We start from the raw sequence: 26,963 nt of genomic DNA, 5'->3' as shown, positions 1-26,963 counted from the left end.
ACCTGCACAGACGTAGGCACACAGGACCTGACTCAGGCAAGCCTCAGGCCACAACGTGAGGACAGACAGCCGAGGCCTGGGGTTGGCACATGCTCAGTGTTTCTGAGCACAGCCCCCGACAGGTGGGTGCTGTTTCCAGGAGCTGGTAATTTGCATAAAGCTCTTTTAAAACTTCAGCCGCCTAGAGCAATTTTTTTAGTGATTTCCAAGAGTATGGATTTGTTGTGTTTACATTTTGGAATTTGACAAGCATTAGGAAAACACGAATAAGTCTGATTTTATTCTAATTAAAATAATCAGGGGCACCTGGGGGGCTCAGTGAGTTAAGTCTCTGACTTTTGATTTCACCTCAGGTCATGATCTCACCAGCCCCGATGACGGCACAGAGCCCGCTTGGGGTTCTCTCTGTCTCTGTCTCTCTCTTTCTCTCTCAAAATCAATAAATGAACTTAAAAAAAAATAATTCAGGGCTCCCTCCCTGTCAGCAGCTTGGGGAAATTAACACAGCAAAGCTTTTCTCGGACTGACTCATGGCCAAGTGGAAATGATGTTCCCCCAATTTAATAAACTCTCCCTTCAAATAACCTAAAGGGTGCTTAAAACGGACAGCTCTTGTTGTGGTCTAGGGTCTGTCAGAGGCATGGCCAGGGTGGAGGTGGGAAGGGGCCCAGCTACATGGGACGGGCTTCCTGACGGGGCACCAGCTCTTCCCCCCAGGCTTGTCTTAGGGTCTTCCCTGAGAATGAGTCTTTGCCTTTTTGTGAACCGGTCTGTTCTCTGCACTTTCTAGCCATTATAATTCACAACATCACACTTGGCCTACAGAGTGCAGAGGGTCTGGCAGAACCCCTTGTGGGGACTCTGTGGGTTCTGACTTCCTATTCCTGAGCCACGCACCCAAGGCCCTGTTTTGTGTGTCTAAGTTGTGCTAAGTGAGACCCGAGCAGTCAGCATGGCCCATGGGCAGATGGACAGTTCAAACCAGGCTTCACTTTGAGGCAAAGAAGGTACACTTGCCAGAGGCAGGGCGGCCCTTGTGGAGCGCAGACACCTCTAGTGCTCCTGAGGCTGCTGGGGGTGGGGTAGGAGTGGACCACCTAATGGCCTCTCCTGCCCCCGCCAGGGCTTGGAGGAGTATCCCCAGGGCACTTGCTTTTGTGGATTCTTGTGCGGTGAAAGCCTTTTGGTCGTATCCCATCTGGATACGGGGCTGGACATGGGGTTCAGGATCTGTAAGAGACTCGGTCTTGTTCCCAGTGTTTCCTGGCACCTTGGGCAATGTCAAGGAAACACTCATCTTCACATTCTTTCTTCTGTTCTGGGCCATTTCCATATAGACATTGTCATGAGAAGAGGCAGGGTCTCCGTATGCTGGACAGAAGTGCCAGGAAAAGGTGAGAAATCCAGGCATTGAGGACGCAAGGCAGGAGGGAGGGAGGGAGGGAGCCAGCCTAGTTTGGGTTCTCTTTCTCAGGGATATCTCTTTCTCCCAATGCCTCGTCTTTGGGAAGGCAGAGGCTGGGGAGGAGGAATTATGTGGAGTGCAAACCCAGGAGGCTCTTCTCCCCCTTCCATTAGAGGGCTGTAGCCCCACCTGCCCATGTCTCCAGTTTAAGAGCTTAGGTTTGGGGATCAGACAGACCTGAGTTCTTTTCCTGTCTTTGCCATGTATTAGCTGTGTGTCCTTGGGCAAATCCCTTAACCTGCGAATGCCTGTTTCCTGTCTGTAAGTTGGAATGATATTCACGCCCCCTGCTCCTATGATAGATCATGTGTAAAGGACTTTATCAATGATCTGTGGCTCTGTAAGAAACCATCGCAAGACCTCAGTGGCTTAAAGTAACAGTGGTTTCCTTAGCCCATCATTCCTCTAGTGAGCCAGCCTCACTCCCGCTCCTACATCACTGGTGTTTTGCTGGCAGCTGGACAGCCTGCGATGGCCTCATTCCCAGGTTCGGGTGTTGGACCGGCTGCCCGCCAGGGACTGGGACTGTTGTTGGCTGGGCCCCCACCTTTCTTCCACGTAGCCTCATCCTCAGGTAGGCTGGCTCAGGTGTGTTCCTTGGGGAGCTCAGCGTTCCAAACTCTAAAGCACAAGCTCTTCTCAAGGTTCTGTTTGTATCATGTTACTCACGTCTCATTGGCTGTCCAGACCAAAGAGATGGAAATAGACTCCACCTCTCGACGGTGGGGGAGAACTTGCGGCCATATCTTGCAGCCCACTGCCTGGCTTGTGTCGCCCCCCCGTGGGGTTTTGTGGGCATTTATCTCAGGGTGAGCAGTCCAGATCTGGGTTGGGCCTGCCAGCAGTTCCGCAGAGGGTCATCGCCTGCACACAGATTTGAAAGTGTGCCCTTTCCAGAAGTTTGGAAGACAATCCAGGAGTTGACAGCGGGGCGCTCTTCGAGGGCCTCCTGCATCACAAGAGGGCTGCATGGCTGACAGGGTGATATTGTGTGAAAACCTGGGTGTTGAGCCTCAGCTGAAAGGTGATTCAGCTCTTCTAACCCTTTGGGAGAGGACGGAAAATACATATTGGTCTCTCCCCGCTGGTCCTGGCACGGAGCTCCTGCAACTCTTGTAAATTCCTAAGTGATAACAGTAGGAGCACCTTTTGTTCTGATGGGGTAACTTAGGTGGGCTCCTGCGTGGCTCGGCTGGTCACCAGAAAGACCAAGTAATGATTAGAGAAGCTTGTAATTTTCAGCTTGGTCCCCATCCTCTAGAGAGGGAAAAGGGGCTGGAAATGGAGCTAATGATCAATCATGCCTTCGTGATGATTTTACTTCTGTAAAATCCCAAAAGTACAGTGTTGGGAGAGTTTCCAGGTTGGTGAACACAACAGTTGGAGGGAGATGTACCCCAATTCCATGAGGACAGATGGCCTGTGTTTGGGATTCCCCTGGACCTCACCCTGTGTAGCGGTTCATCTCACCTGTACCCTTTCTCACAGCCTTTAATGATCTGGTAACTGTGTTTACCTGACTTCTATGAGCCACTCTAGCAAATTAATCAAACCTGAGGAGGGGGTCGTGGGAACCCCGGATTTGTTGACAGAAGTTGTGGGAAATCTGGGGACCTACCGTTGGAAGTGGCATCTGAAGTGGGCGGTAAGCTGATAAGACCGAGCCCTTCACCTGTGGGATCTGATACTGTCCCCGTAAATAGTGCCAGAATTTATTTGAATTGTAGTATACCCAGTTGGTGTCACAGTGAATTGCTTAGGGGAAAAATGCCCACACATTTGGGGGCCAGACCTGTCAGAAGTAGAGGAGATACTCAGGAGGAAGCGTTACGTAGGAGGGAAGAACCGGGTTTTAATATCCAGGACAACCAAGTTGGTTTTTAGTTCACCCTTCAGAAGTCAGGGCTCAGGATACCCTCAAAGCATTTTTCACTTATGTTTGTTTTATCATATATGCATAAACATGATTATATGGTAAAGTTTGTTTAAACAAATCTGTAAGTGCTCTTTCAATTCGAGGTGTTAAGAGAATCTTGTGTTATTGTTTGGCCCTTCCACAGTTCATCCTAAACAGAAACGAGCCAAGCATCACTCTACGCTCCCTCTGCCTGTTATTCACCAGTGTGACAGCCCTATGGCCCTCTGTCCACTGCTGGTCCCCCGGCCCCACGGTGTGTGCAAACCAGGCCCCGAGGCCTCATTTCTAACCTTGAGCTGCCATAGGTTTAACTGAAAAAAAAAAATCTATTTTGTAATCTTTATGAGATGGTCACAAGAGGAGACCGAAGAGGCTCAGGAAAAAACAAATTGCATTATATTCACAGGTCCTAGACACTGGAGGAATGGCAGGCTGTGAAAGGCCACACGAGGCAGCTCCAAGGTGGCTAGGAGACAGAATAGTAAGGCTGATTTTGATAGAGATCAAGGTCTTTATTGGAGTTTTCCCATGAAAGTTAAGGCTGAGCAGGGTAAACCGCTACGATTGGCTAGTTTCAATAGTTTTGGTGGGCTGTGGGCTACAGCGGTGGTAGCTGCCCGGCAGCTGGCCAGGGTATGATGAAGGTAGCCTCCTAGGATTGAGGCCAGACGGAGGAGGTGTGGCTCTGAGTTGGACAGTTTCTTAACAACGGCAGGCTCCTGTGGCCCCCGGGGGGCGGGGGGGGGGGGCAGTCTCTCCCTAGCCAGAAAGGCTTTTAAATTTTTTTTTTTCAACGTTTATTTATTTTTGGGACAGAGAGAGACAGAGCATGAACGGGGGAGGGGCAGAGAGAGAGGGAGACACAGAATCGGAAACAGGCTCCAGGCTCTGAGCCATCAGCCCAGAGCCCAATGCGGGGCTCGAACTCACGGACCGGGAGATCGTGACCTGGCTGAAGTCGGACGCTTAACCGACTGCGCCACCCAGGCGCCCCCAGAAAGGCTTTTAAAATCCCAAAACATCAGAACTTACAGAAAATAAATTATATAAATTATCAGTTGTGTGTGTGTATATATATATTTATTTATCCAGGAAATACTAGACAGCCATGAAAACAAGTTAACTACAGCTAAGCACAACATCCATGAATCTCACAGGTAAGAGCATCGAGGGAAAGCCACCGCAGCGACGCAGTACCATTCCGCGCCCCACCGGACCTGCTTTCTTCGAGGTTTTAACACCTGCGACCCATTCGCATGGGCACCTGCGGCCACTTACGTTTAAATTACAGTCAAATAGAAGTTAACAATGAGGGCTCAGTCGCACTAGCCTCAGACTGTCTGTATCGCTGCAGAAGGTCTCACTGGGCCGCAAGCAGCCCGCGCGGGTTCGCCCCCTTCCAACTCCGGGAACCGGGGCGCCCAGATGGATGAACAACACAGCTCAGCGCTTTTTAGTCTCCTCGGTTGTGGCTTTGTCGGGTTTTTCGGCATGACTATTGGCCGGCGATTCTCGGCAGGAATAATGCACAAGGATGCCACCGTTTTCTCGCGCGTGGCGCTGTTTTGAATCCGCTCCGCTACCCGTCAACTCTAAAGCGACATCACCCTTCTCCAGGTATCAGGGTACCTGCCTCCTTCTTGCCACCACCAACATGGCGGCACACGCCGCCACCAAGATGGCCGCGTCGTGAGGCCTTCGCCCCAACGGGCAACGGAGCGTGGCCGAGCACCGGCCGGCCAATGGGGAGGCCGGGTAGCCGCCAGCCAATAGGGAGGCCGCGGGGGCCGTAGCCAATGGGGAGGCCGCGCGGGCCGAATGCGGGAGGCTGCGGAGGGAATGGCAAGTTCCCGCCATGTCGGACTCGCAGGTGGAGGGCGCCGCCTCGACCTCGGGGCTGGGGAGTCGCAAGAGGAGGTGGACCGAGCTGCTGGGTAAGAGGGCACCAGGGCTGCGGGAGTGGGCGGTGTCGGACCCTGAGACCCCTTATCTCCTTAGCCTTCGTCGCCCCGGTGCCCGGCCTCTCCTTGTCCCCCAGGACCTCCTGCCTCCTCCCAGTGCCCCAGAACCTCGGTCCTCGTCCTCCTCCGCCCTGAACCCCCGCCTCCTGCCCGCGTCCCACAGACCTCCAGTTCTCCTCTCCCTCAATACCCAGTCCTGTGTCCCCTGTCTTGTTCCCCCCCACACCCCCGCCCCCTGGTCCTGGTCTCCCCCGACTTCCCGTCTCTTTTGCCCTCTTCCCATCCCAACGACCCCTGTTCCGGTAGATCTCCAGTTCTTCCTGCATTCGCGGGGCTGGCCCCCTTCCAACGCGACGTCAAGAAAGATGGTTCTAGGAGGCAGGGAGTTAATAATACTCTGCGTCCAGGAGTGCGGGATGACAGTAAGGGGGTCAGCTTAGCCTACTCCCAGAACCACGTAACCTGACTGAACAAGAATCAACCCCTAGGCTTGGGTTTCATCAGGTTTTCCCAAAATATCCTTTTTCTGTCCCAGGATTCCACAGAGAATTGTCTAGATTTCCTCCCATCGGTGACAGTTACTGGGTCTTTGCTTACCTGGACATTTGGAGAAGTACTGGTCCCTCATTTTATAAAATGTTCCTCAGTTGGGTGTGTCTGATGGATGTTTTCTCATGATTAGATTTGCATTTTTCATAAGAATACCACGAAGTAATGTGTCCCCGAGGTGCACCACATCAGGGGGCCTAGAATGTCACCAAGTCTTCTTACATGAGTTTTTAAGGTGTGCTGTAATTTTGTGGAACTGGTTTTCGCCCTTAGCGGGAAGGGTCAAGAGGCAAATGTGCGGTCCTGGAACAGAGCAGAAGTTACAGGAATCCGCTGTGCACCTCCTGAGACGCCACCTAAACTTGAATGACCTTCTGCTCGAGGTAAGAGGGAATTGGTTCGACCTTTGCAGGCAGATTTAAGTTTGGGTGTTTTGCATGCAGCCAAGGCATAATCTTAGAGACCCAGAAAAAGCCTTATGAGTATCTGGTAGAAGCACCCATTAAATGTTGACTCGATGAGAAAAAGGTTGTGAGCATTTATCTTTTTGGAGATAAAATGTGATTTCAGAGTGAATTTAGTTTTTCTCAAAAAGGTTTGGTAAGATTCGCTTTTTAAAAATGTTTACCTTGAAATATTTAAGAATAGTGCAGTAGGCAAGCGTTATATACACAAATTGTTTTTATGCACACACAACTTGAACTTTTAAGAATAGAGTTCTTTGTATTTGGTTTCTAGGTAGAAGGTGCACCACGTAAGACACTGTGTCTCAATCAGCTGATTGATCCTGAGGCCTGTACTAATCTTTCTAGTTCACTCATAGGTAAGTTAGAACTTAATTTTCTTAATGTATGGAGATATGGGAGAGCTTTATGTAAAGTGGTCTTGATTTGCTTCTAATAAACAAAAGTGGTTGGTTAAGTGTCTGACTCTTGATTTCGGCTCAGGTTGTGAGTTCAAGCTCCATGTCGGGCTCTGTGCTGACGGTGCGGAGCTTCCTTGGGATTCTTTCCCTCTCTCTTTGCCCCTCCCCTGCTTGTGCTCTCTCAAAAGTGAATAAATAAATAAACATTAAGAGAAATAACAGTGTTTCACTCAACATAGGGCTCAGAAGCAGTAGGAACCAAAGTGTCCCTTGGAAAAACATGGGACAGTAACGTGCATTTCCTTTCTAGAAGTGGTGAAAACAAGTTGTGCTGGGCTGGGAGAGCAGGCAGGAAACCAGAAGGATATTTCCAGGTTTGAGACTATTTCAAGGTATTTCAATTTGAGAATATGAGGTTCAGGGAAGCTCTGTGGGAATAACAAAAAAATTCAATTATTTTCTGGTCATTAACATTTTATTATGAAATGACTTACTTCAGGGAAATATTAACTAATTCATTAATTTTAAAATATTTATTTTTTTTGAGTAACCTTAAACAAATAGACTCACCTTGACAATTGATTGTCACAGGTCATTGGTAAATGATAGTAATTTTCCCTGCCATAATTACATTTGAATTCCACATACAATGTGTCATTCTGGGGAACCAAGCTTAGCCACACACTTTGTTGTATGGATTTTGGACCAAGCCTTAAAGAACTTGTATAAAAAGCTCTTAACCTTGACTGCAGAAATATAAGACCCTTAATTCATGAATGCTTTAGTGGTTTTTCCTGTTGAAGATAGTGGTTGTGTTACTTATATGATACATAGGAAATGTACGTTATATAAAAAAGATTAAAGCCTTGGGGCGCCTGGGTGGCTCAGTCGGTTAAGCGTCCGACTTCGGCTCAGGTCATGATCTCGCGGTTCGTGAGTTCAAGCCCCGTGTCGGGCTCTGTGCTGACAGCTCAGAGCCTGGAGCCTGTTTCAGAATCTGTGTCTCCCTCTCTCTGACCCTCCCCCATTCATGCTGTGTCTCTCTCTGTCTCAAAAATAAAATAAATGTTAAAAAAAAATTAAAAAAAAAAAAGATTAAAGCCTTATAAATAAAAACAGACACTTTCCCATGGAGACAATTCAGAAAGAAATGGCTATTCTTTTTTTTTTTTTTTTTAATGTTCATTTTCGAGAGAGAGCACGCAGAGCCTGATATGGGGCTCAAATTCATAAACCATGAGGTCATGACCAGAACTGAAGCTGGATGCTTAACTGATTGAGCCACCCAGGTGCCCCTCTTTTTTTTGTAATTTTTTTTAACTTAAGTATAATTAACATGCATTGTTATATCCGTTTCAGGTGTACAGTATAATGATTCAATGATTCTGTATTTTTGAGTGCTCGTCGAGATAAGTGTACTCTTGGGGTGCCTGGGTGGCTCAGTTGGTAAAGTGTCCAACTTTGGCTCAGGTGATGATCTCACGCTTCATGGCTTCGAGCCCTGCGTTGGGCTCTGCTGACAGCTCAGCGCCTAGAGTCTGCTTTGGATTCCGTCTCCCTCTCTGCCCCTCCCTTGCTTACGCTCTGTTTCTTGCTCTCTCAAAAATAAACATTAAAAAATTTTGCAAATAATAAAAAAGTAAAATTAAAAAAAAGATACATGTACTCTTAGTTCCCAATTTCCTTTATCTTTTTGGCCATCCCTCCACCCACCTTCCCTCTGGTAACTACCAGTTCATTCTCTGTATTTAAGACTGGTTTTCCTTTGTTCATTTGTTTTGTTTCTTAAATTTCACAAATGAGTGAAATCCTATGGTATTTGTCTTTCCCTGATTTATTTCACTTATTAGCATCATATTCTTTTTTTTTTTCATGTCTATTTTTGAGAGAGCACGTCAAGGGACACAGAGAGAGAGGGAGACACAGAATCCAAAGCAGGCTCCAGGCTCCGAGCTGTCAGGACAGAACCTGACATGGGGCTTGAACCGACCAACGGTGAGATCATGACCTGAGCATAAGTCGGATGCTTAACCGACTGAGCCACCCAGGCACCCCCCCCTCTTTTTTTTTAATGTCCAGCATTATATTTTTTAAATCCATCCATGTTGTTACCAATGGTAACATCTTTTTTTGTAGCTAAGTAATATTCCATTGTGTATATACCATATCTTTAGCCATTCACCTATCGATGGACACTTCTTTCTGTATTCTGGCTATTTTAAGTAATGCTGCAATAAACGTTGGCATGCATATATCTTTTAGAATTAGTTTTTTTTGTAGTGTAATTATTGGATCTTAGGGTGGTTCTATTTTTAAATTTTTTTTAATCTTTATTTTTGAGAGAGAGAGACAGAATGCGAGTGGGGGAGGAACAGAGAGAGAACGATGCAGACCCAGAAGCAGGCTTCAGGCTCTGAGCTGTCAGCACAGAGCCCGATGCGGGGCTTGAACTCACGAACCGGGAGATCATGACCCGAGCTGAAGTTGGACACTTAACCAACTGAGCCACCCAGGCGCCCCTCTATTTTTAACTTTTTGAGGAACCTCCACATTGTTCTCCAGAGGGGCTGCACCTGTTTGCACTCCCACCAGCAGTGCACGAGGGTTCCTTTTTCTCCACATCCTCGTCAACACTTGTTTCTCGTGTTGTTGATTTTAGCTATTCTGACAGGTGCAAGGTGACATTTCATTGTGCTTTTGATTTGCATGTCCCTGATGATGAGTAATGTTGAACATCTTTTCATGTGTCTCTTGCCCATCTGGACGTCTTCTTTGGAACAATGTCTATTGAGGTCTTCTGTCCATTTTTTAACTGGATTTTTTGTGTGTTGAGTTGTAGAAGTTCTTTATATATTTTGCGTATTAATCCCTTATCAGATATATCGTTGGTAAATATCTTCTCCCATTCAGTAAATTGCCTTTTTGTTTGGTTGATGGTTTCCTTTGCTCTGCAAAAATGGCTAGAAATTAGCATTTTCTTCCCTTCTACCATGAATTATTTCTTCACCTCTATAATTAATAATTAAAAAAAATTTTTAATGTTTTTATTTATTTTTGAGCAAGAGAGACAGCGTGTGAGCAGGGGAGGGGCAGAGAGAAAGGGAGACACAGAATCTGAAGCAGGCTTCAGGCTCTGAGCTATCAGCACAGAGCCTGACCTGGGGCTCAAACTCATGAACCCTGAGATCATGACCTGAGCCGAAGTTGGACGCTTAACCGACTGAGCCACCCAGGCACCCCCTATAGTTGATGATTTCTAATATCGTCATTTGCAATCTTTGTAACTATTATTGTTTTCATTTACATATTGGTATGTGTTTTCAGAACCCTGAAGATGATGGGCTTGTGCTACAGCTTTTTAAAAAAATACAAAAAAACCCCTAGTTTTGGAAGTCAAATAAATGAGATGGCAGTTTGCTTGTAGGCATTACCTTCTCTAGGCTGATTGGGGTCCTCACTTGATTGAATGCAGACCAGAGGCTGAATACTCAGGAGGCTGGTGGCTGCCTGTGGGCTCAGCATTTAGGCTCCACCTGCCAGTCCGAGGGCTGACCACACCTGTGGTCTCTACTACCCACCAATGTGTGGCACAGCATTTGGAAACGACCCACTTGCCAAACATCAGTATAAAGTCTGTGGAAGCAGGTCTGGTTTTGACACTGAAGTCATTACAAAGACAGGAACCCATTGCAGGAGTCACCGTAGTTGCCAATTGACTGTGCTCCTTGGAAAACTTTGATCAAGTTCTAAGAATATATCTGCCAAGCTCCCTTATTTGTGTCACACGGAGACGTTGGCACGTGCAACTGTGGGCTTCGAATGCTGACCATTGTCGCTTCAGTCACGAAATGGTCTTATTTCCATCCCTTGTTTTTCCCTCTAGATCTGTGCTCCCTTTCAGAAGACCATTTTCTGGGCGGCTGCAGCTTAAAAGGCTTTTTAAACGCCAGGTCTTCTGTTTTAGATTTTGTAGTGTGTCCCTCATGTTTTGTTCTGTCTTTAAGGCTCTGCTTTGCGGGATCAAGCTTCAAGGCTGGGTGTCCCTGTGGCAGTGCTGTCCAGCCGGTTGGTGGCCTCCAGCATCACGCAGATCTGTGTGTCTGATGGCGAGTCCTCGCACAGGGTGCTGCTGAGCGCAGAGCAAAGGGTGAGACGCCGGGCGATGGGCACGCTGTGCGCACTCGTTGCTCTGGAGCTGTTGGGAAAAGCAGTACGTTTCTTTAATGTTGTTTCAAGTGTTTGCTTATTATTACTTTTTTTAAAGATTTAATCTCTCTTTTCAGAAGAAACTGTCTTCCTTGTTGGAGGTGGCTCAGTATTTACTGGCACACAGTATGTTCTCCCGATTCTCCTTGTGTCAGGAGCTCTGGGAAGTACAGGTAAATTGGACATTGTGGCTCTGACTTTCAGGGTTTCTCCAGTAGCCTCTTGGTTTGGGTCGAGCCCAGAGAGTCCCTGGATGTTCTCAGGGGTTCCAGCCAGCGTCTCATTAATCACAGACTGGGGGATGAAAGCATTCAGCAGATGCCTCTGTGGGTGGAAAGAAGTGCCTTCAGTTACTGGATTTGTTGGTATTCACCCATAATTAGTATCGCTTACTAGAACGTACCACAGACACATGGTGTTCTATCTTCTTATATGTAATTATGAACAATTTTCCAGGACAGTGTAGTAAACCAGAGAAATGCAATTTAATAATTATTCTTTTTTTTTCTTCCCAAAGTTTATTTATTTTGAGAGAGAGAGGGAAAGAGAAAAATCAAGCAGGCTCTATGCTGCCAGCATGGAGCCTGACGTGAGACTTGAACCCACAAAACATGAGATCATGACCTGAACCGAAACCAAGAGTTGGTTGCTTACCAGCTGAGCCACCCAGACACCCATAAAAATTATTATTAAAAAAAAGATCCTTATCTGTTTTATTTTTTTGAAACATTTTTAATTCAGTAGTCTTGCAGATTTTTGAATAGTTGACAGAACTCAAGGGAATTATTTGGTTATTAAATGAGATCAGTATGAATATAGAAAAGGTAAGAGAAAACTCAGGTAATGGTGCACTCATGGCTTCCCCCCATTCTCTTATCCAGCATACATTATAGAGTTCACCTGATTTGGCAGCAGTTGATACGGTCCTGGCGCTTACTGTAGTTACAGGGAGGGGCAGCTGAATGCACACTAGTCACAGGTGTGCAGGGAAGAGTGACAGCTGTATGATCGGGTGGTTAGGAAAGGCTTGCTTTTTTATTTTATTTTTTTTTATGTTTATTCATTTTGAGAGAGTACATGCATGTGCCAGTGGGGGACAGCAGAGACAGAGAGAGAGGAGAGAGGGAGAGAAGAGAGAGGGAGAGAATCCCAAGCAGGCTCCTTGCTGTTGGAGTGGAGCCTCACGTGGGTCTTAAACCCACAAACAGTGAGATCATGACCTGAGCCAAGATTAAGAGTCAGATGCTTAACCAACAGAGCCACCCAGGTGTCCCTAGGAAAAGCTTGCTTGTTTGCTTGCTTGCTTTTTTTCTTTTTTTTTTAATGTTTTTGAGAGAGGGAGTATGAGCAGGGGAGGTGCGGAGAGAGAGTGGGACAGAGGATCTGAAGCGGGCTCCGTGCTGACAGAGGAGAGCCCGAGCCTGGGCTTGAACTCACGTGAGATCATGACCCGAGCTGGGGTCAAACTCTCAACCGAATCACCCAGGCACCCCTGGGAAAGGCTTTCTAAGAGAGCTGGCAGCTGCATGGTGTGTGAAGGGAGAGTGCCATTTTGCTGGGTGGAGAGTAGGACGAAGCGGACAGTGGGAGACAGAGCTGACTTGGGTGAGGTGTCCTGGCGGGGAGGAGGAGGGGTGTCTGCTCCAGAAGGGAGGACCTCACTGGGATAGGAGAGAACAAGAGGGACAGAAGCTGGGTCACAGCTGGCCTGTGCTGCATCCAAGAGTCTCAGCCTTGCTCTGGAAGCTGTGAAGGGCCACTGGAGAGTTCTAACAAGAGCAGATGTTGAGAGGTCCAGTCTCTGTTTTGGAACACATGGGAGAAAGGCACTGAAGCAAGTTAGAGTAGAGACTGGGTAGGGTGCCAGGGGGAGGGGGGAGGAGGAGGTGAAGGATGGTAATGGTGAGTGACTGAAGGCTTGGTGAGTTGATTTTTATTTATTTTTTGTTAAAAATGTGTAATGTTTATTTTTGAGAGAAAGAAAGAGACACAGAACGTGAACAGGGGAGGGGCAGAGAGAGGGGGAGACCCAGAATCGGAAGCAGGCTCCAGGCTCCGAGCCATCAGCATAGAGCCCGACGCCGGGCTCAGACTCAGGGACCGTGAGATCGTGACCTGAACCGAAGTCGGACACTCAACCGACCGAGCCACCCAGATGCCCCTTAGTTTTATTTTTTTTAATATTTATTTTGAGAGAGCTTACACGAGTGGGGGAGGGGCAGAGAGAGAGAAAGAGGGTCCCAAGCAGGCAGTGTGCTGTCAGTGTAGAGTCTGGCAGGGGGCTTGATTTCATGAACCTTGGGGTCGTGACCTGAGCCGAAATCAAGAGTTGAAAGCTTAACCGACTGAGCCCCCCGGGCGCCCCTACTTGGTGAGTTAAAGCCAAAGTGGATCCAGTGTGTATCTTAGGGCGTGATTGTTACCCCACTTTAGTTCTACATAGAGCACAGTGCTCATGTACGCAGCCTGCACATTGCGGGGAAGTGTGCGCGTGATGGACTCACAGTACGGTTATTTTCTTTAGGGTTCTTTGTTGCTTGAGGTCGTGTGGCAGCTTCACATACAAAACGTTGTGAGCTTCCAAGAGCTGCTGGAAAGGTAGTGTACCGGTGATAATTTAACATTACCTTAATATTACATGATTTATTTTTTGTAATCTAACCTGCTAATGAATTACTTATTTATATGTTAAAGCCAAAAATCACTGAAACTCTTCATTATTTAAAGAGAACATTTGTTATGGTTGAAGTTGTGGTAATGCCCAGACTTGGTCATGTTTTCTTTTTTTTTCTTTTTTTAACGTTTGTTTTTGGGAAAGTGCAGGCAGGGGAGGGCCAGAGAGAGGGGGGCAGAGGATCGGAAGTGGGCTCTGCGCTACAGGCTGACAGCAATGAACCTGACGTGGGGCTTGAACTCATGAACCGTGAGATCACGACCTGAGCCAAAGTCAGATGCTCAACTGACTGAAACCCCCAGGTGTCCTGGTAACGTTTTCTTTGTATGAGATATGTCATGTGATAATTTTTTTTTTAAGATTTTATTTTTAAGTAATGTTCACACCAAAGTGGGGCTTAAACTCATAACCCTGGGGTCAAGAGTTGCACGCTCTACCGTCTGAACCAGCCGGGTGCCCTTCTGATAAAATATTGTTAAAAATTATAAAAGAGTGGTGCCTTGGTGGCTCAGTTGGTTAAACGTCCGACTCTTGGTTTTGAGTTCAGCTCGTGATCTTATGGTTCATGGGGTTGAGGCCTGTATTGGGCTCTGTGCTGGCAGTACAGAACCTGCTTATGATTCTCTGTCTCCCTCTCTCTCTGCCCCTCCACTGCTCAAGCTTTCTCTGTCTCCCTCACAAAATAAATAAATAAACATTAAATAAACATCCTCTACAAATAGAGGATACCATCTTGCATATAGAAAACTCTAAAGAATCCACACTGTCAACTATTAGAGCTACTAAGCTGGTTTAGCAAGGTTGCAGGAAACAACATCAACATACAAGTCAATCGTGTGTTTATACAAGAACAGTGAACAATCTGAAAACAAAGTAATTCCATTAAAAAGAATATTGAAACGATTAAATTAGGTATAAAGTAAAAGAAGTGAAGGACTTGTATACTAGAAATTATAAAGCATAATGGAGGGAAACGAAGACCTAAATAAATAGGCGTTTCATGTTCATGGATTGGAGCACTTAATGTTGTTAAGATAGCAGTACTCCTTCTATACACTTCCTTGCAGTGATCTATACGTTCAGTATAATCTCCATCAAAATCTAGCCTGGCTTTTTTGCATACATTGACAAGCTGATTCTTTTTTTATTTTTTAAAATTTACAACCAAATTAGCATATGGTGCAACAGTGATTTCAGGAGTAGATTCCTTAGTGCCCCTCACCCATTTAGCCCATCTCCTCTAGCACAACCCCTCCAGTAATTTTCAGCAGTTTGTTCTCCATATTTATGAGTCTCTTCTGTTTTGTCCCCCTCCCTGTTTTTATATTATTTTTGTTTCCCTTCCCTTATGTTCATCTGTTTTGTCTTTTATTTATTTTATTTTATTTTTTTAAAAATTTTTTTTTTCCAACGTTTATTTATTTTTGGGACAGAGAGAGACAGAGCATGAACGAGGGAGGGGCAGAGAGAGAGGGAGACACAGAATCGGAAACAGGCTCCAGGCTCTGAGCCATCAGCCCAGAGCCTGACGCGGGGCTCGAACTCACGGACCGCGAGTTCGTGACCTGGTTGAAGTCGGACGCTTAACCGACTGCGCCACCCAGGCGCCCCTGTTTTGTCTTTTAAAGTCCTCATATGAGTGAAGTCATATGAGTTTTGTCTTTCTCTGACTGACTAATTTCACTTAGCATGATACCCTCCAGTTCCATCCACGTGGTTGCAAATGGCAAGATTTCATTCTTTTTGATTGCCGAGTAATACTCCATTGTATATATATATACCACATCTTCTTTATTCATTCATCCATCGGTGGACATTTGGGCTCTTTCCATACTTTGGCTATTGTCGATACTGCTGCTATAAACACGGGGGTGTATATATATCCCTTTGAAACAGCACACCTGTATCCCATGGATAAATGCCTAGTAGTGCAATTGCTGGGTCGTAGGGTAGTTCTAGTTTTAGTTTTTCGAGGAACCTCCACACTGTTTTCCAGAATGGCTACACCAGCTTGCATTCCCATGACCAGCTGATTCTGATTTTGATATGGAGGTACAAGGGACCCTGACTAGCCAAAATTCCTTCAGAAAGAAGGACAGTGTTGGGGAGTCACAGGTCCTGTCTGCAGAATTTACTACAAAGCTAGGCTGTGGTGCAGGCATAAGGGTAGACCTAGAGTAATGGGATAGGATTTCCAGTCCGGACGTAAACCCATACGTATATGTCATGATTTTCGACAAGGGTGCTGAGACCATTGGACAGGGGAAAAATAGTCTGTTCAACAAGTGGTATTGGGACAACTGAACCTACACATGCAAAAGAATGAAGTTGGATCCCTGCCTCACACAACATATAGCAATTAAGTCACAGTGCACTAAAGACCCAGACATAAGCGCTAAAGCCATAAAACTTATAGAAGAAAATCTAGGGTTATGTCTGCACGAGCTTAGATTAGGCAATGGTTTCTTGGAAAAGATGCCTAAAATTCATGGTACAAAAGAAAATGTCGAGGAAAATTGTGCTTCATCAAGTTTTAAAATTTTTGTGTGCAACATTCTTAAGACTGTTAAGACCGTGAAAAGACGACACCTAGAATGGGAGAAATTATTTGCAAATCATGTATCTGATTGTCTAGTATCTAGCGTAAAGAACTCTTACATCTCAACAGTAAAAAGACAATCCAAGTAAAAATGGACCAAGGGTTTCAATAGACATTTGTCTGAAGAGCATACACGTAAGGCTAAGTGCACGAAAAGATGCCAGATGTCGTTAGTCACCAGAGAAATGCAAGTCTGACTGGTGAGGACCCCTCCCACCACCCCACCCACTGCTCCTGCTTCTGGGTCCAGGCTCCAAATGGAGGTGTGCGTGCCTGATGCCCTCGATGACCACATAGCTTCAAATCGCTGCTGTTTTGTTTTGTTTTTGATTATTTTACTCCAATTGAGCTTGCTTTGTACTCGATTAGTAGTAAGCTACTCCAAATAAACTTTTTTTTGTTAAAGCTTATTTATATATTTTGAGAGAGAGCGAGCCGGTGGGCAGCACAGAGCCTGACATGGGCCTTGATCTCACGAAGTGTGAGATCATGATGTGAGCCAAAATCAAAAGTCGGACTCAACTGGGGCACCTGGGTGGCTCAGTAGGTTGGGCGTCCAACTTCAGCTCATGTCATGATCTGGAGGTTCGTGACTTCGAGCCCCGCATCAGACTCTGTGCTGACAGCTCAGAGCCTGGAGCCTGCTTCGGATTCTGTGTCTCCCTCTCAACCCCTCCCCTGCTCATGCTATGTCTTTCTCTTTCAAAAATAAGTAATAAATGTTAAAAAAAAAAATTAAAAAAAAAAGAGTTGGACTCGGCTGAGCCATCCAGGTGCCCCTAAACTTTTTGAAAATGATTATTTAAAAACATTAAAAAAAAATTTTTTTTAATGTTTTTATTTTTGAGTGAGAGACCAACAGAACACGACTGGAGGAGGGGCAGAGAGAGAGGGAGACCCAGAATCCAACGCAGGCTCCAGGCTCTGAGTTGTCAGCACAGAGCCTGACGTGGGGCTCAAACTCACAATCTGCGATATCATGACCTGAACTGAAGGCAGACACTTAACTGACTGAGCCACCCAGGCACCGCTAAAAAAAATTTCTTTTTTTTGCCCCTAAAATTTTTTTAATGTTTGTTTATTTTTGAGAGAGAGAGAGAGAGAGAGAGAGAGAGAGAGAGAGAGAATGAGCAGGGGAAGGGCAGAGAGAGAGGGAGACACAGAATCCGAAGTAGGCTCCAGGATCTCAGTTGTCAGCACAGAGCCTAACATGGGGCTTGAACTCAACCAGCTGTCAGATCATGACCGGAACCGAAGTCAGATGCCTAACCAACTGAGCCACCCGGGTGCCCCGAAAATGATCATTTTTAACGTCAGTAGCAGCTGTTTCGATACCCCGTGTATGTCAGCTGGGCCCGTTGTGACTTCTGGGAATAGCTCACATGGTCGCCAGATCGTTCTCTGTGCCCCAGCTTCTGAGTGAAGTGACCGGGGAAGAAAACGGCCTGGTAGATATCGAGGGATGGTGAGCACATGGTGTGTGCTTTGTCCCTAGTCATGCTGACACGCAGGCCACAGTGGCGTGGCTCTTTAGGAACCTGTGCCTTCTGTGTGAGGAAATGGAAGCATCTCCGTACAATGACATCGCCCGTGCTATGCTTTCTGGTAAGTTCACAACAGGGGCAGATTCATGGATAAACTTTAGGTCAGCGGGAATGCTTTGTTCTGTGACAGTCTGTGGGAAATAGGACAGCCCTGCACCCCTGGCATGGGAATCCGGAAAAAACAGTCCATTCACCGAGTGGTATTGGGACAAGTGGCCACACGTGAAGTTGGAGCCCTGCTTCACACAACATGCGGTAATTAAGCCACAGTGCACCAACGACCTAGAAGAAAATCTAGGGTCACCACCGCGTGAGACCATCTCCACCCAGGCCTCCCGCCTTTGTTTGCTCATATTTGAATTTTGTGGAAGTTTCGCCAAGTCCGTCTGTTGACCCGCTGTGTCGGGGGCCGGTGGTTACTGTGTTTAAAATATGCAGATTACGATCTGCCGGACCAAGAGCTACAAGGCCACCACCACACGGGGTCTGCAGGGAGCTCCCTCAGCCCCTCAGCTCCCATTCCGGAGAGATGAACACCTCCGGGGCCCTGTTGATTGGAGGTGCAGCCCCAGTGTGCTCACAGAAAGGAAGTCAAGCCACGGAAATTGTTGCTTTCAGATCCCAGAAAAGGAGAGCTGCAGTTAGCTAGGGAAGTTCACAAGCGAGCGGGAGACAGGGTACGAGTGCCCGTTACTTGTGGGGTGATTGGACCTGAGGTCACCAACTTTTTATGGGCTCAACTCTAAGTGGTTATTATTTTTTTAATGTTTATTTTTGAGAAAGAGCCTATGCAGAGGAGGGGCAGAGAGAGAGGGAGGCAGAATCCCAAGGAGATTGCGCTGTCAGAACAGAGCCCGGTGTGGGGTTTGGACTCAAACTGAGATCGTGACCTGAGCCCAAGTCAGACACTTAACCGCCTGAGCCACCCTGGCGTCCCCTAAGTAGTTATTTCAAAAGGTGCCCTGGAAAAGCAAAGCAGGAAGTGTGGCGGGCATGCTAAGCTCACAGCCTGATCCAATCATTGTCGGACCCTGGGTGAGAGCAGGGGCGCCATGCTGTCCATTGCCTGGACAGTAGCTCAGAGTGGCAGTTTTCTTGTCACGTTTGTCTTTTTCTGGGTGTCTTTCCCTTTGGGTGGGCCCTGTCCTAGGCTGCTCTCTGAGCCAGCAGAGCCTTGCCGTTGTCAGTAATTCTGAGGAATGAAATCTCCAAATAAGCAACATATTAGATGAGAAGTAGAATGTTCCACACAGCTTGTGAGTTTTTTTTTACGTTACAAAAGATATGTTCCTTTTCCCTAAGGCTTTCTTGGTGATGGATGTGAGCTCCTTGTGATTCCTGAATCCTGTAGTCTGGGCTCAGATAATTTAAATTGAAGATTAGACAAAACATTTTTGATTTCAGTCCTTTAATTTTATCAGAACTTATGGGTCCATTTCCTGCCCCATTCTCCTGAATGTAGTGCTTCTGGGTCTTCCTGGAACAGTCCTTATATTTTGAGGTAGGAGATTGGCTGAAGAAATAATCCACATGAAACCCTTAGATGGTGTTTTGTTTTTTTGTTTTTTTTTTTTTTTAATTTTTAAGTAATCCCTACACCCAATGTGGGGGTCAGACTCAACAACCCCGAGATCAAGAGTCACCTGCTGTACTGACTGAGCCAGCCAGATGTCCCAGATGCTACTTTTTTGTTTAAGAGAAAAATCCTTCCCATAAACTTGATGGATGATAAGAATTTCCCTTCCAAATAGAGTGGCAAAGAGCACAGTCTGGTTCAGGAAGGGTTTTGTGGGTTGGGCTGGTGAATGCTTGTGTGTGGGGTGACGCCTCCTGTGGGTCTTCATGCTCCAGACCCTGGAAAGTGGGTTCTCTGTGTCATCTACAGCTATTTGAAGATTACAGTGCGTTGACGTTTTTGGGTTTTGTGGCTTTCAGATCTTGTGCAAATGTTTGTTTTGAGAGGATTTCAGAAAAACTCGGATCTCAGAAGAAATGTGGAGCCTGAACAGATGGGCCAGGTAGGAGGAAAAGTGATATGAAGAGTTGGGAATCGGTTCGTTATGAGAATGCAAGTTTCTGGACAAGCGGCTAATATCTGACTGACCCACGTTATAGTGTATAAGCTTTGATGGGGGAATCTTGTTTTCATGAGGTGCTCCGTGAGTAATGTTAACTCCCTCATCCAGCTCTTGAGGGTGAAGGCCTTCATGAAAGCCCAGAATCTAGCTTGTGCTTTCAGACGAGCGGGAAGGGAGAACTTTCCACCAGCAGAGCTCTGCCAACCCTCTGAGCCAGGGGCTGTGGGAGGCCAGCAGGCTTCGGGCCAGGGTCCCAGGGAGTATGATGGATGCTTCCAGAAAGTCTGCCCTTTCACTGTCAGGGTCTCCCCAGCGTTGGGGTGCTGTCTAGGATGCACTTTCTCATTTTGCTGTAGAGCGACCGGTCTTCTTGTGTGATACGCATATATGATTAACGGTGACTTCTGTCTTGTGCTTTGACAGCTCGCATTTGTTGTACTTCAGAGAATGCTGATCTGTGAGTCACCTGCTCCTGCCCCAGCCTGTCCATGAGTTCGTTTGCTTATTAGGAATTCTCAAGGTTTCCTGCCTTTGCATTTCAAGTACTTCACCTGAACTGACCCTCTACGGTCTCTCCTGACTTTGCACTTAATCTCCAGAGCTACAAATGACAACCAGTGTAACAGTTAATTAGGGAAGCATTTTATTGTCTATGCGTTTTGATTGATTTAAAAGGCTTACGTCTCGGGTACCACTGGGATGCATGGGGAGGACTTGTATCATGTGGGGACCTAGGAGGCCTCAGCGGTCTGTTATTTGGAAGTGGAGGAGGTTTCTCCAAAGATGCATTACCTGACTCGTCCACTAGTACTGGTTGGGGGTCGTTTTTGATGGATTGTGGTGGTGAGCTGATGTGTTTTCTGTTCCCACCATCTGTCCTCAGTCGCTCTCGAGGCTTTGGCCGCTGGCATGCAGGATGGGTCCCCACAGCACAAGGTGGTGAAGTGCTGGTAAGTCCTGGGAGCAGGCCTGCTGGGTGTGCTCAGGGGACAGTGCCTATTGCCTTAAAGGTCCTGGGTATTTGAAACAGTCCCGAAGGATCAACAGCTGGTTCCTGAACACGTTCTCTGCCATTGTGACATCAGGTGAGGACGACCTCTGGAAAGCGCTAGAAACCCTCTGGTCCGCCTGCTCCCTCTCAAGATTCCCCTTTCTTCGGGAATCTTCCATCACCTGGTCTGAGCCCAGATCCCTGAGGGTCGTGGCGGGCGGTAGGACACTCCTGGAGCAACCTTCTCACTGCCTCGGCTCTCCCCTCGTGCCTCCCTGCCCGTGCCCTCTGGCCACCAAACCCTCAGTGCGCCCTGAAGCCGGCACTCACATTCACCCGTGGTCGGGATTTGCCACGTTAGCCTTCTCGCTGCGTGGCTCTCTGGTAGTTCACGTTGAGGAGTGGTTGTTGGGGTGTCTGGGTTTGCTTCAAAGTCATGTGGGATGAGGCCAGCTTGGAAGTCGGTTCTTTCCTGAGAAACCAGGAGAGTTTTCCAGCATTCCCAGGCCTTGGGAAACCCTCTGTTCTTTCATTGTTTGGCTCCTGATTGCCTGTTCTCCAGTAATTCTCGTGACCCTCCGACATGCTGTCATTCAGTACTTAAACTCTGTACAACCAACGCTGCTTTGTTTTCTGCATTTTCTGCTTTTATAACACGCCTGACTGGATTGCTCAGATTCCTGTCCCGAGAGTTAGGTAATGACTGTTGATATGTTTGTTTCTTTTTAAGTTTCTTAATTAGTTGCCAGTGTTGACGATAAAAGCAGACCCCTCTCCCTCCCCAGTCCGGGCGGCCAGGCTTCCTGGCACACGGGGGTTTGCATGCCAGTCTGGCCCTCGGGAAGGCCACCCCTTCTGCTCGGTGTCTCCTCGTTGCTTGCGTGACTGGGGCTGGTCTTCCACCCGAGAAGCTGGCTACGGCTGTCAGCAGCTCTGACTCTGGCACAGTGAATTGTCCTCAGGGCTCCACTGTCAGGCAGCCCCATCACCCTTTGTCACTCCTGACCTGTCAGTGATGTCCCTTGCCCGCTGCTCTTCCTTCCTTGTCGTGTCATGAGGCTTCATCAGCTTCGGGAAACGTCGCTGCATCTGAATGTCTGTGTGCCAGGCACTCTGCACAAGCCTGGCCAAGGCCCTGCTGGCCCCTGGTTCCCATTTCACAGATGGGGAGGCTGAGGCTTTGGAACGTTTGCAGATTGCTGTGCACTGACCCAGACTTGCGGAGGTCATTCCGATCCCTTTCTGGCTTTTCTGCTCTATGGGCGGTCCCTTTCTTATTAGACCCGCACTTCTCCAGACTCCCACTTCGAGTCTGTGGCACAGCGGCCTGGCAGAGTGAACGTTTCAGGGTTCTGGAAAGGGCGAGCCTTTGCGCCCCCTGAGCTGAGAGTTGGGGGCCTCGAGGTCCGTGCAGCCTTGCTGGACAGAAGTAGCCTTTGATGAGCTGTTGGCACGGCCGGGACCCTGGAGGGCCCCGCTTTTGCTGAGCACCTCTTAACGTTGTGTTTGCAGGTTCGGCGTGTTCTGTGGACACACATATGACAGAATGATTTCGACAGATTCTCCTAAGAGATTTTTCAGTCATACTCTGACTCAGGTGCTAACCCACAAGCCTGTGCTGAGAGGTAGGTTCCAGAGCCCAGGTTGTTTGGCTCCCGATGGGAGCTTGGGCCCAGATGGCAGGACTCTGAGATGATTCGAGAGCATGAGGACACGTTATCATCGAACATCTTCATTTGAAAGTTACACATGCTCATTAAAAAAGCTCAGTACTAACAAAGTAGGGGAAGGAGAACTGTCACCCATCAGCCATATTGTCACCACAATAGAAATATCTTTAACGCAAAACTTTTCTTGTGGTCTTTTCTCAGTAGATCATGAAAATCTAGTTATCAGAGTAAATTACTAGGTTTTGTTTTAATAAATCACATAGGCGTTTTCTTATGCACAGTTGATCCTTGAATGATGTGGGGTTGGGGACCCTGACTCCACGTGCAGTTGAAAATCTGCGGGTAGCCTTTGACTTTTCAGAACTTAACTCCTAACAGCCTACTGTTGACCAAAGCCTTACAGGTAACAGAAACAGTCGATTAATACAGATTTTGTACGGTACATGGGTTATGTACTGTGTTCTTATGGTAAAGTAAGCTGGAGGAAATAATACTCAGACATCATGAGAGAGTAAATGTACGGTATTACACTGTATTTATCAGGAAAAAACTGCATGTAGGTAGGCCCACACACGTTTCAAATCCGTGCTGTTTAAGATTCAGTTGTAATTACATGCTGCTGTTTTTTTTTGTTTTTTTTTTTTTTTTTGAGAGAGAGAGAGTGAGCGTGTGTGTGGGATGGGCAGGGAGAGAGGGAGACAGGGAATCCCAAGCAGGTTTCACACTGTCAGTGCAAAGCCTGACGTAGGGCTGATCCCACCACCCTGGGATCATGACCTGAGCTGAAATCAAGAGTTGGAGCCCCCCAGGCCCCTATATGCTTTTCTTAAAAGTGGTTAACGGCATATCATCCTCCAATGGGTGTCCTGTGGTTGGTGTCACCATCTGTTCGGTGACAGTGTTTGCAAGTTTTCACTGGTACTCAGGAGGTGAAAATGAAAACCTTGCCCAGTAGGCTTTTTCTATGTGCAGCGGTGTGTCCTGGGTGGGGGGGCTTCCTCCAGCAGCGGTGTGTCCTGGGGCGGGGGGAGGGTTCCTCCAGCAGCAGTGTGTCCTGGCGGGACGGGAGAGGTTCTTCCAGCAGCAGTATGTCCTGGCGGGGGGGGGGGGGGGGGGGGGGGGGCAGGGAGGGTTCCTCCAGCAGCCGCGTGTCCTCGGGGGGAAGGGGGGTCCTCCAGCAGCTGTGTGTCCTCGGTGGGGGGGCTTCCTCCAGCAGCGGTGTGTCCTGGGGCGGGGGGAGGGTTCCTCCAGCAGCATTGTGTCCTGGGGGGACGGGAGAGGTTCTTCCAGCAGCAGTATGTCCTGGACGGGAGAGGTTCTTCCAGCAGCAGTATGTCCTGGCGGGGGGGGGGGGGGCAGGGAGGGTTCCTCCAGCAGCCGCGTGTCCTCGGGGGGAAGGGGGGTCCTCCAGCAGCGGTGTGTCCTCAGGGGAGGTCCTGCCCCAGGGAGGGATGCAGGGATGTTTCCAGCAGGTGCTGTGTTATACTTTCTGAAGGGCCTGCTCCGGTCAGCTACCCTTTCAGCAGTGTCCTCAGTGATTGCTTAATGACACAGGGTGTAAAGGAGCAAAGTTAAAATGTAACTAATGGATTAGAAACCATAGCAGATACGATGAAGATTATCGTCAAGGAGCTGGGCCAAAGATACAAGCATTTGATAGAAAATGGGGAAAACAGGGAAATGGTGAACTCAGGCAACAATTGAAAAATACAAATTAAACCAGGTTTTTTTGACATTGAGCCAAGGCACAGCTTTTCATGATTACTGACTTGACCTCTTTGTCTCTTCTCGTTCTTGAATGAAGTTTCTGATGCTGTTCAGATGCAGAAAGAGTGGAGCTTTGCGAAGACCCACCCTCTGCTCACCGGCCTGTACCGCAGGGTGGGTGTCGCCGCGCTCAGACCGGATGCCCCCTGCGCCAGGAGGCACTGCTGCCGCGAGCCTCTGTGGCTCCCGGCCCGGGGAGAGAGGCCAGGGGGCTCCGTGGGCCCCGCCATCCACACCTGGACCCGGGGGGCCCCGAGACCGGACGTCTCGCTCGGGCAGAGCGCCTCCTCACCTGCCCACACGTGTCGCCCCCGCGTCGTGTCTGACGGGAAGTGGGACGGGGCTGAGGCCCCACCGCCTGACGAGCGGCTTGTTTTGACACTTCTTTCAGCTCTTCACGATGCTAAGTCCAGAGGAGCTAGTTGGCCATTTGCAGGAAGTTCTGGAAACACACGAGGTGAACTGGCAGCATGTGCTCTCCTGCGTGTCCACACTGGTGATCTGCTTACCCGAGGCGCAGCAGCTGGTTAAAGGTGCACCTGGGTGGGAGCCGTGCGCTGCGTGTGCGTGCGTGTCCTGTAGTTTGTGGGTGAGCCTGTCCGTGGAATGCGGGCTCCGCTCACCGGCCTCGATGGCGCCCTGTGTCTTTTTGTCTGTGCCCTTGGTCCGCCTCCCATGGTGGCGATCTGCTTGCTACAGCCTCCCGTGATCAGTGTTTGGCTCTTGGGGTCACTCGTTACCCAGGCTCTTGAACTGGGCACTGCGCGTGCGTGTTCTCCTGACTGCCGTGCCCTATCCCTGGCGGGACGTCCGCGTTTTCTTTGCCGATGCCCTTGTCTGCCAACTGTGACTGGGGTCGTTCCCTCCTAGATTGGGTGGCCCGATTGCTGGCCCGTGCGTTCGAGAACTGCGACCTGGACAGCATGGTCACTGCGTTCCTGGTTGTGCGTCAGGCTGCGCTGGAGGGCCCATCTGTGTTCCCGTCCTATGCAGACTGGTTCCAGGTGAGCTGCCCCCCAGCAGCCACTGGGGGGTCTCTGACTCGCCGTCCTAGGAACAGACGCACTCTGTGGGTCAGGTCTGTTCCTCTCCCCGCCCTCCCCCCGCCGGAGCCCCGTGCTGCTCTGTCTGGGCTTTGCTCCCTCCTCTCATGGCCTCCTTGCCTGCCCAGTCAGGTCTCCGAGCACGGGAGTGCGGTCAGGAAACCAGGAAAACAAATGTGCCCACTGCTCTTGGCACAGTGTGCTCATCCCAGAAGGGTGCCCCTCACCTTCCGCGCGGTCTTCTCTTTGTTTCCACCACATCTGTGCAGCTGTGCACGGCCTGCCGAGTCTCGCCTCGGAGACGGCATCTTCCAGACATCAACTTTGAAGGTTGGGTGTGTGTAAATCTGTCATTTAAAAGGCTATCTAATTTGGGCGCCTGCGTGGCTCAGTCAGTTAAGTGTCTGACTTCAGCTCAGGTCATGATCTCAAGGTTCGTGAGTTCGAGTCCCACTTCGGATGAGCTCACACCCTGGGTGAGCCCCGCTTCTCTCTCTACCCGTCCCTTACTTGCACCCCCACCCCCCCAAAAAAAGCTATCTCATTCTTTGTTGAGGTTTTGGGTTTTCTTGCCATGCTGCCGGGGTGGTGTAGTTGGTGGTGGTTTGTGGGGAGCCCATCTTCCTCCAGTTCTGAGCAGTAGCTGCACCTGCACAGACACCCGGAGAGCCTGGCTTGGCCCCTGCCTGGGGCATTGGTACAGCACGGTGGTTGTGGGGTTCTTTCTTTGTTCTTTTATTCCTTGGAGCTGATTCCGGTCGGCCCTGTGCTCCCCCAGCAGTGGGCTGTCGGCCCAGGAGCACCCATGGGACGCACGTGGGGCTGTTGGCAGTGTCCACAGCCAGGGGACCCTTTGTGGTCACACCGGCCTGTTTCCTGTGTCTGCTGTGCCTAGGTGATTCAGTCACAACCAGGTATCCCCTGGCCTGGGTTTTGCCCACTTCTCGGGACAACACATGGACAGGAATGCTTGGGAAGTGCTGTGTTGATTGTGTGTTTTTTGTTTTTTTGTTTTGTTTTTCCTTTTACCTTTTAAATCAAGTTTATGGAGATAGAATTTACATAAAATGTAGCCAATTTAGGTGAATGCTTGTGCGAGTTTGACAGATGTTTAAGTGTATGTTCAGTGTTTAAAGATATGTTTTAATCTTTATTTTCAAGAGTGTTAATGTAAATAGGCCAATGTGATGATTTTAAATTTGAGCCCTTTGGGGTCCTGAATTACGGTTCTTAGCTGATCATGGTATGTACTTAGATGTAATTTTTCTAATGAAAAAAACTTTTTTCTCTGGAGTGACACTAAATGCTGTTGTAACCCCAGATTCGGAGGTGTGTGTGTTATTTTAGGTACTTGACATAAATACTTCGAATAAGCTGTGGGTCTCCTCTAGTGGCTTTTTTTTTTAATTTTTAAATTTTTTTACTTGTTTCTTTATTTATTTAGAGAACATCTTCGAGCAGGGAACAGGCAGAGAGAAAGAGAGAGAGAGCAAGAGAGAATTCCAAGCAGGCTCCACACTGTCAGCATGGAGCCCCATGTGGAACTCAAACCCTCGAACTATGAGATCATGACCTAAGCCAAAATCAAGAGTCAGACGCTCAAGTGACTGAGTGGTGGCTTGTTTTTCTTCCT

The 26,963-nt window shown here is 48.2% G+C and overlaps 1 protein-coding gene across 24 annotated transcripts in view; it reads left to right on the top strand.

Annotated features, from left to right (window-relative positions):
- The first annotated feature begins 4,523 nt into the window (after positions 1-4,523).
- Positions 4,524-26,963, top strand: part of FANCA (FA complementation group A) — a 63,794-nt gene continuing 41,354 nt past the window's right edge. For 5 of the 24 annotated variants that reach the window (XM_045045656.1, XM_045045658.1, XM_045045655.1 and 2 more), the window contains exons 1-14: positions 4,528-5,317; positions 6,167-6,276; positions 6,632-6,716; positions 10,763-10,905; positions 11,042-11,137; positions 13,489-13,562; positions 17,733-17,842; positions 19,717-19,799; positions 20,283-20,316; positions 20,743-20,809; positions 22,363-22,475; positions 24,325-24,401; positions 24,679-24,820; positions 25,158-25,291. In XM_045045656.1, coding sequence (XP_044901591.1) covers positions 5,239-5,317; positions 6,167-6,276; positions 6,632-6,716; positions 10,763-10,905; positions 11,042-11,137; positions 13,489-13,562; positions 17,733-17,842; positions 19,717-19,799; positions 20,283-20,316; positions 20,743-20,809; positions 22,363-22,475; positions 24,325-24,401; positions 24,679-24,820; positions 25,158-25,291 — 1,347 coding nt within the window. In that variant the 5' untranslated portion in view covers positions 4,528-5,238. Of the gene's footprint in view, positions 5,318-6,166; positions 6,277-6,631; positions 6,717-10,762; positions 10,906-11,041; positions 11,138-13,488; positions 13,563-17,732; positions 17,843-19,716; positions 19,800-20,282; positions 20,317-20,742; positions 20,810-20,944; positions 21,547-22,362; positions 22,476-24,324; positions 24,402-24,678; positions 24,821-25,157; positions 25,292-26,963 lie in introns of those variants that run through there. The other 19 variants (XM_045045666.1, XM_045045669.1, XR_006590188.1 and 16 more) reach the window with 12 other exon arrangements.

This window comes from Felis catus, chromosome E2 (genome assembly GCF_018350175.1).
Source record: "Felis catus isolate Fca126 chromosome E2, F.catus_Fca126_mat1.0, whole genome shotgun sequence".
NCBI classification, from domain to species: Eukaryota; Metazoa; Chordata; class Mammalia; order Carnivora; family Felidae; genus Felis; species Felis catus.
This window is presented reverse-complemented; position numbering and strand designations above follow the sequence as displayed.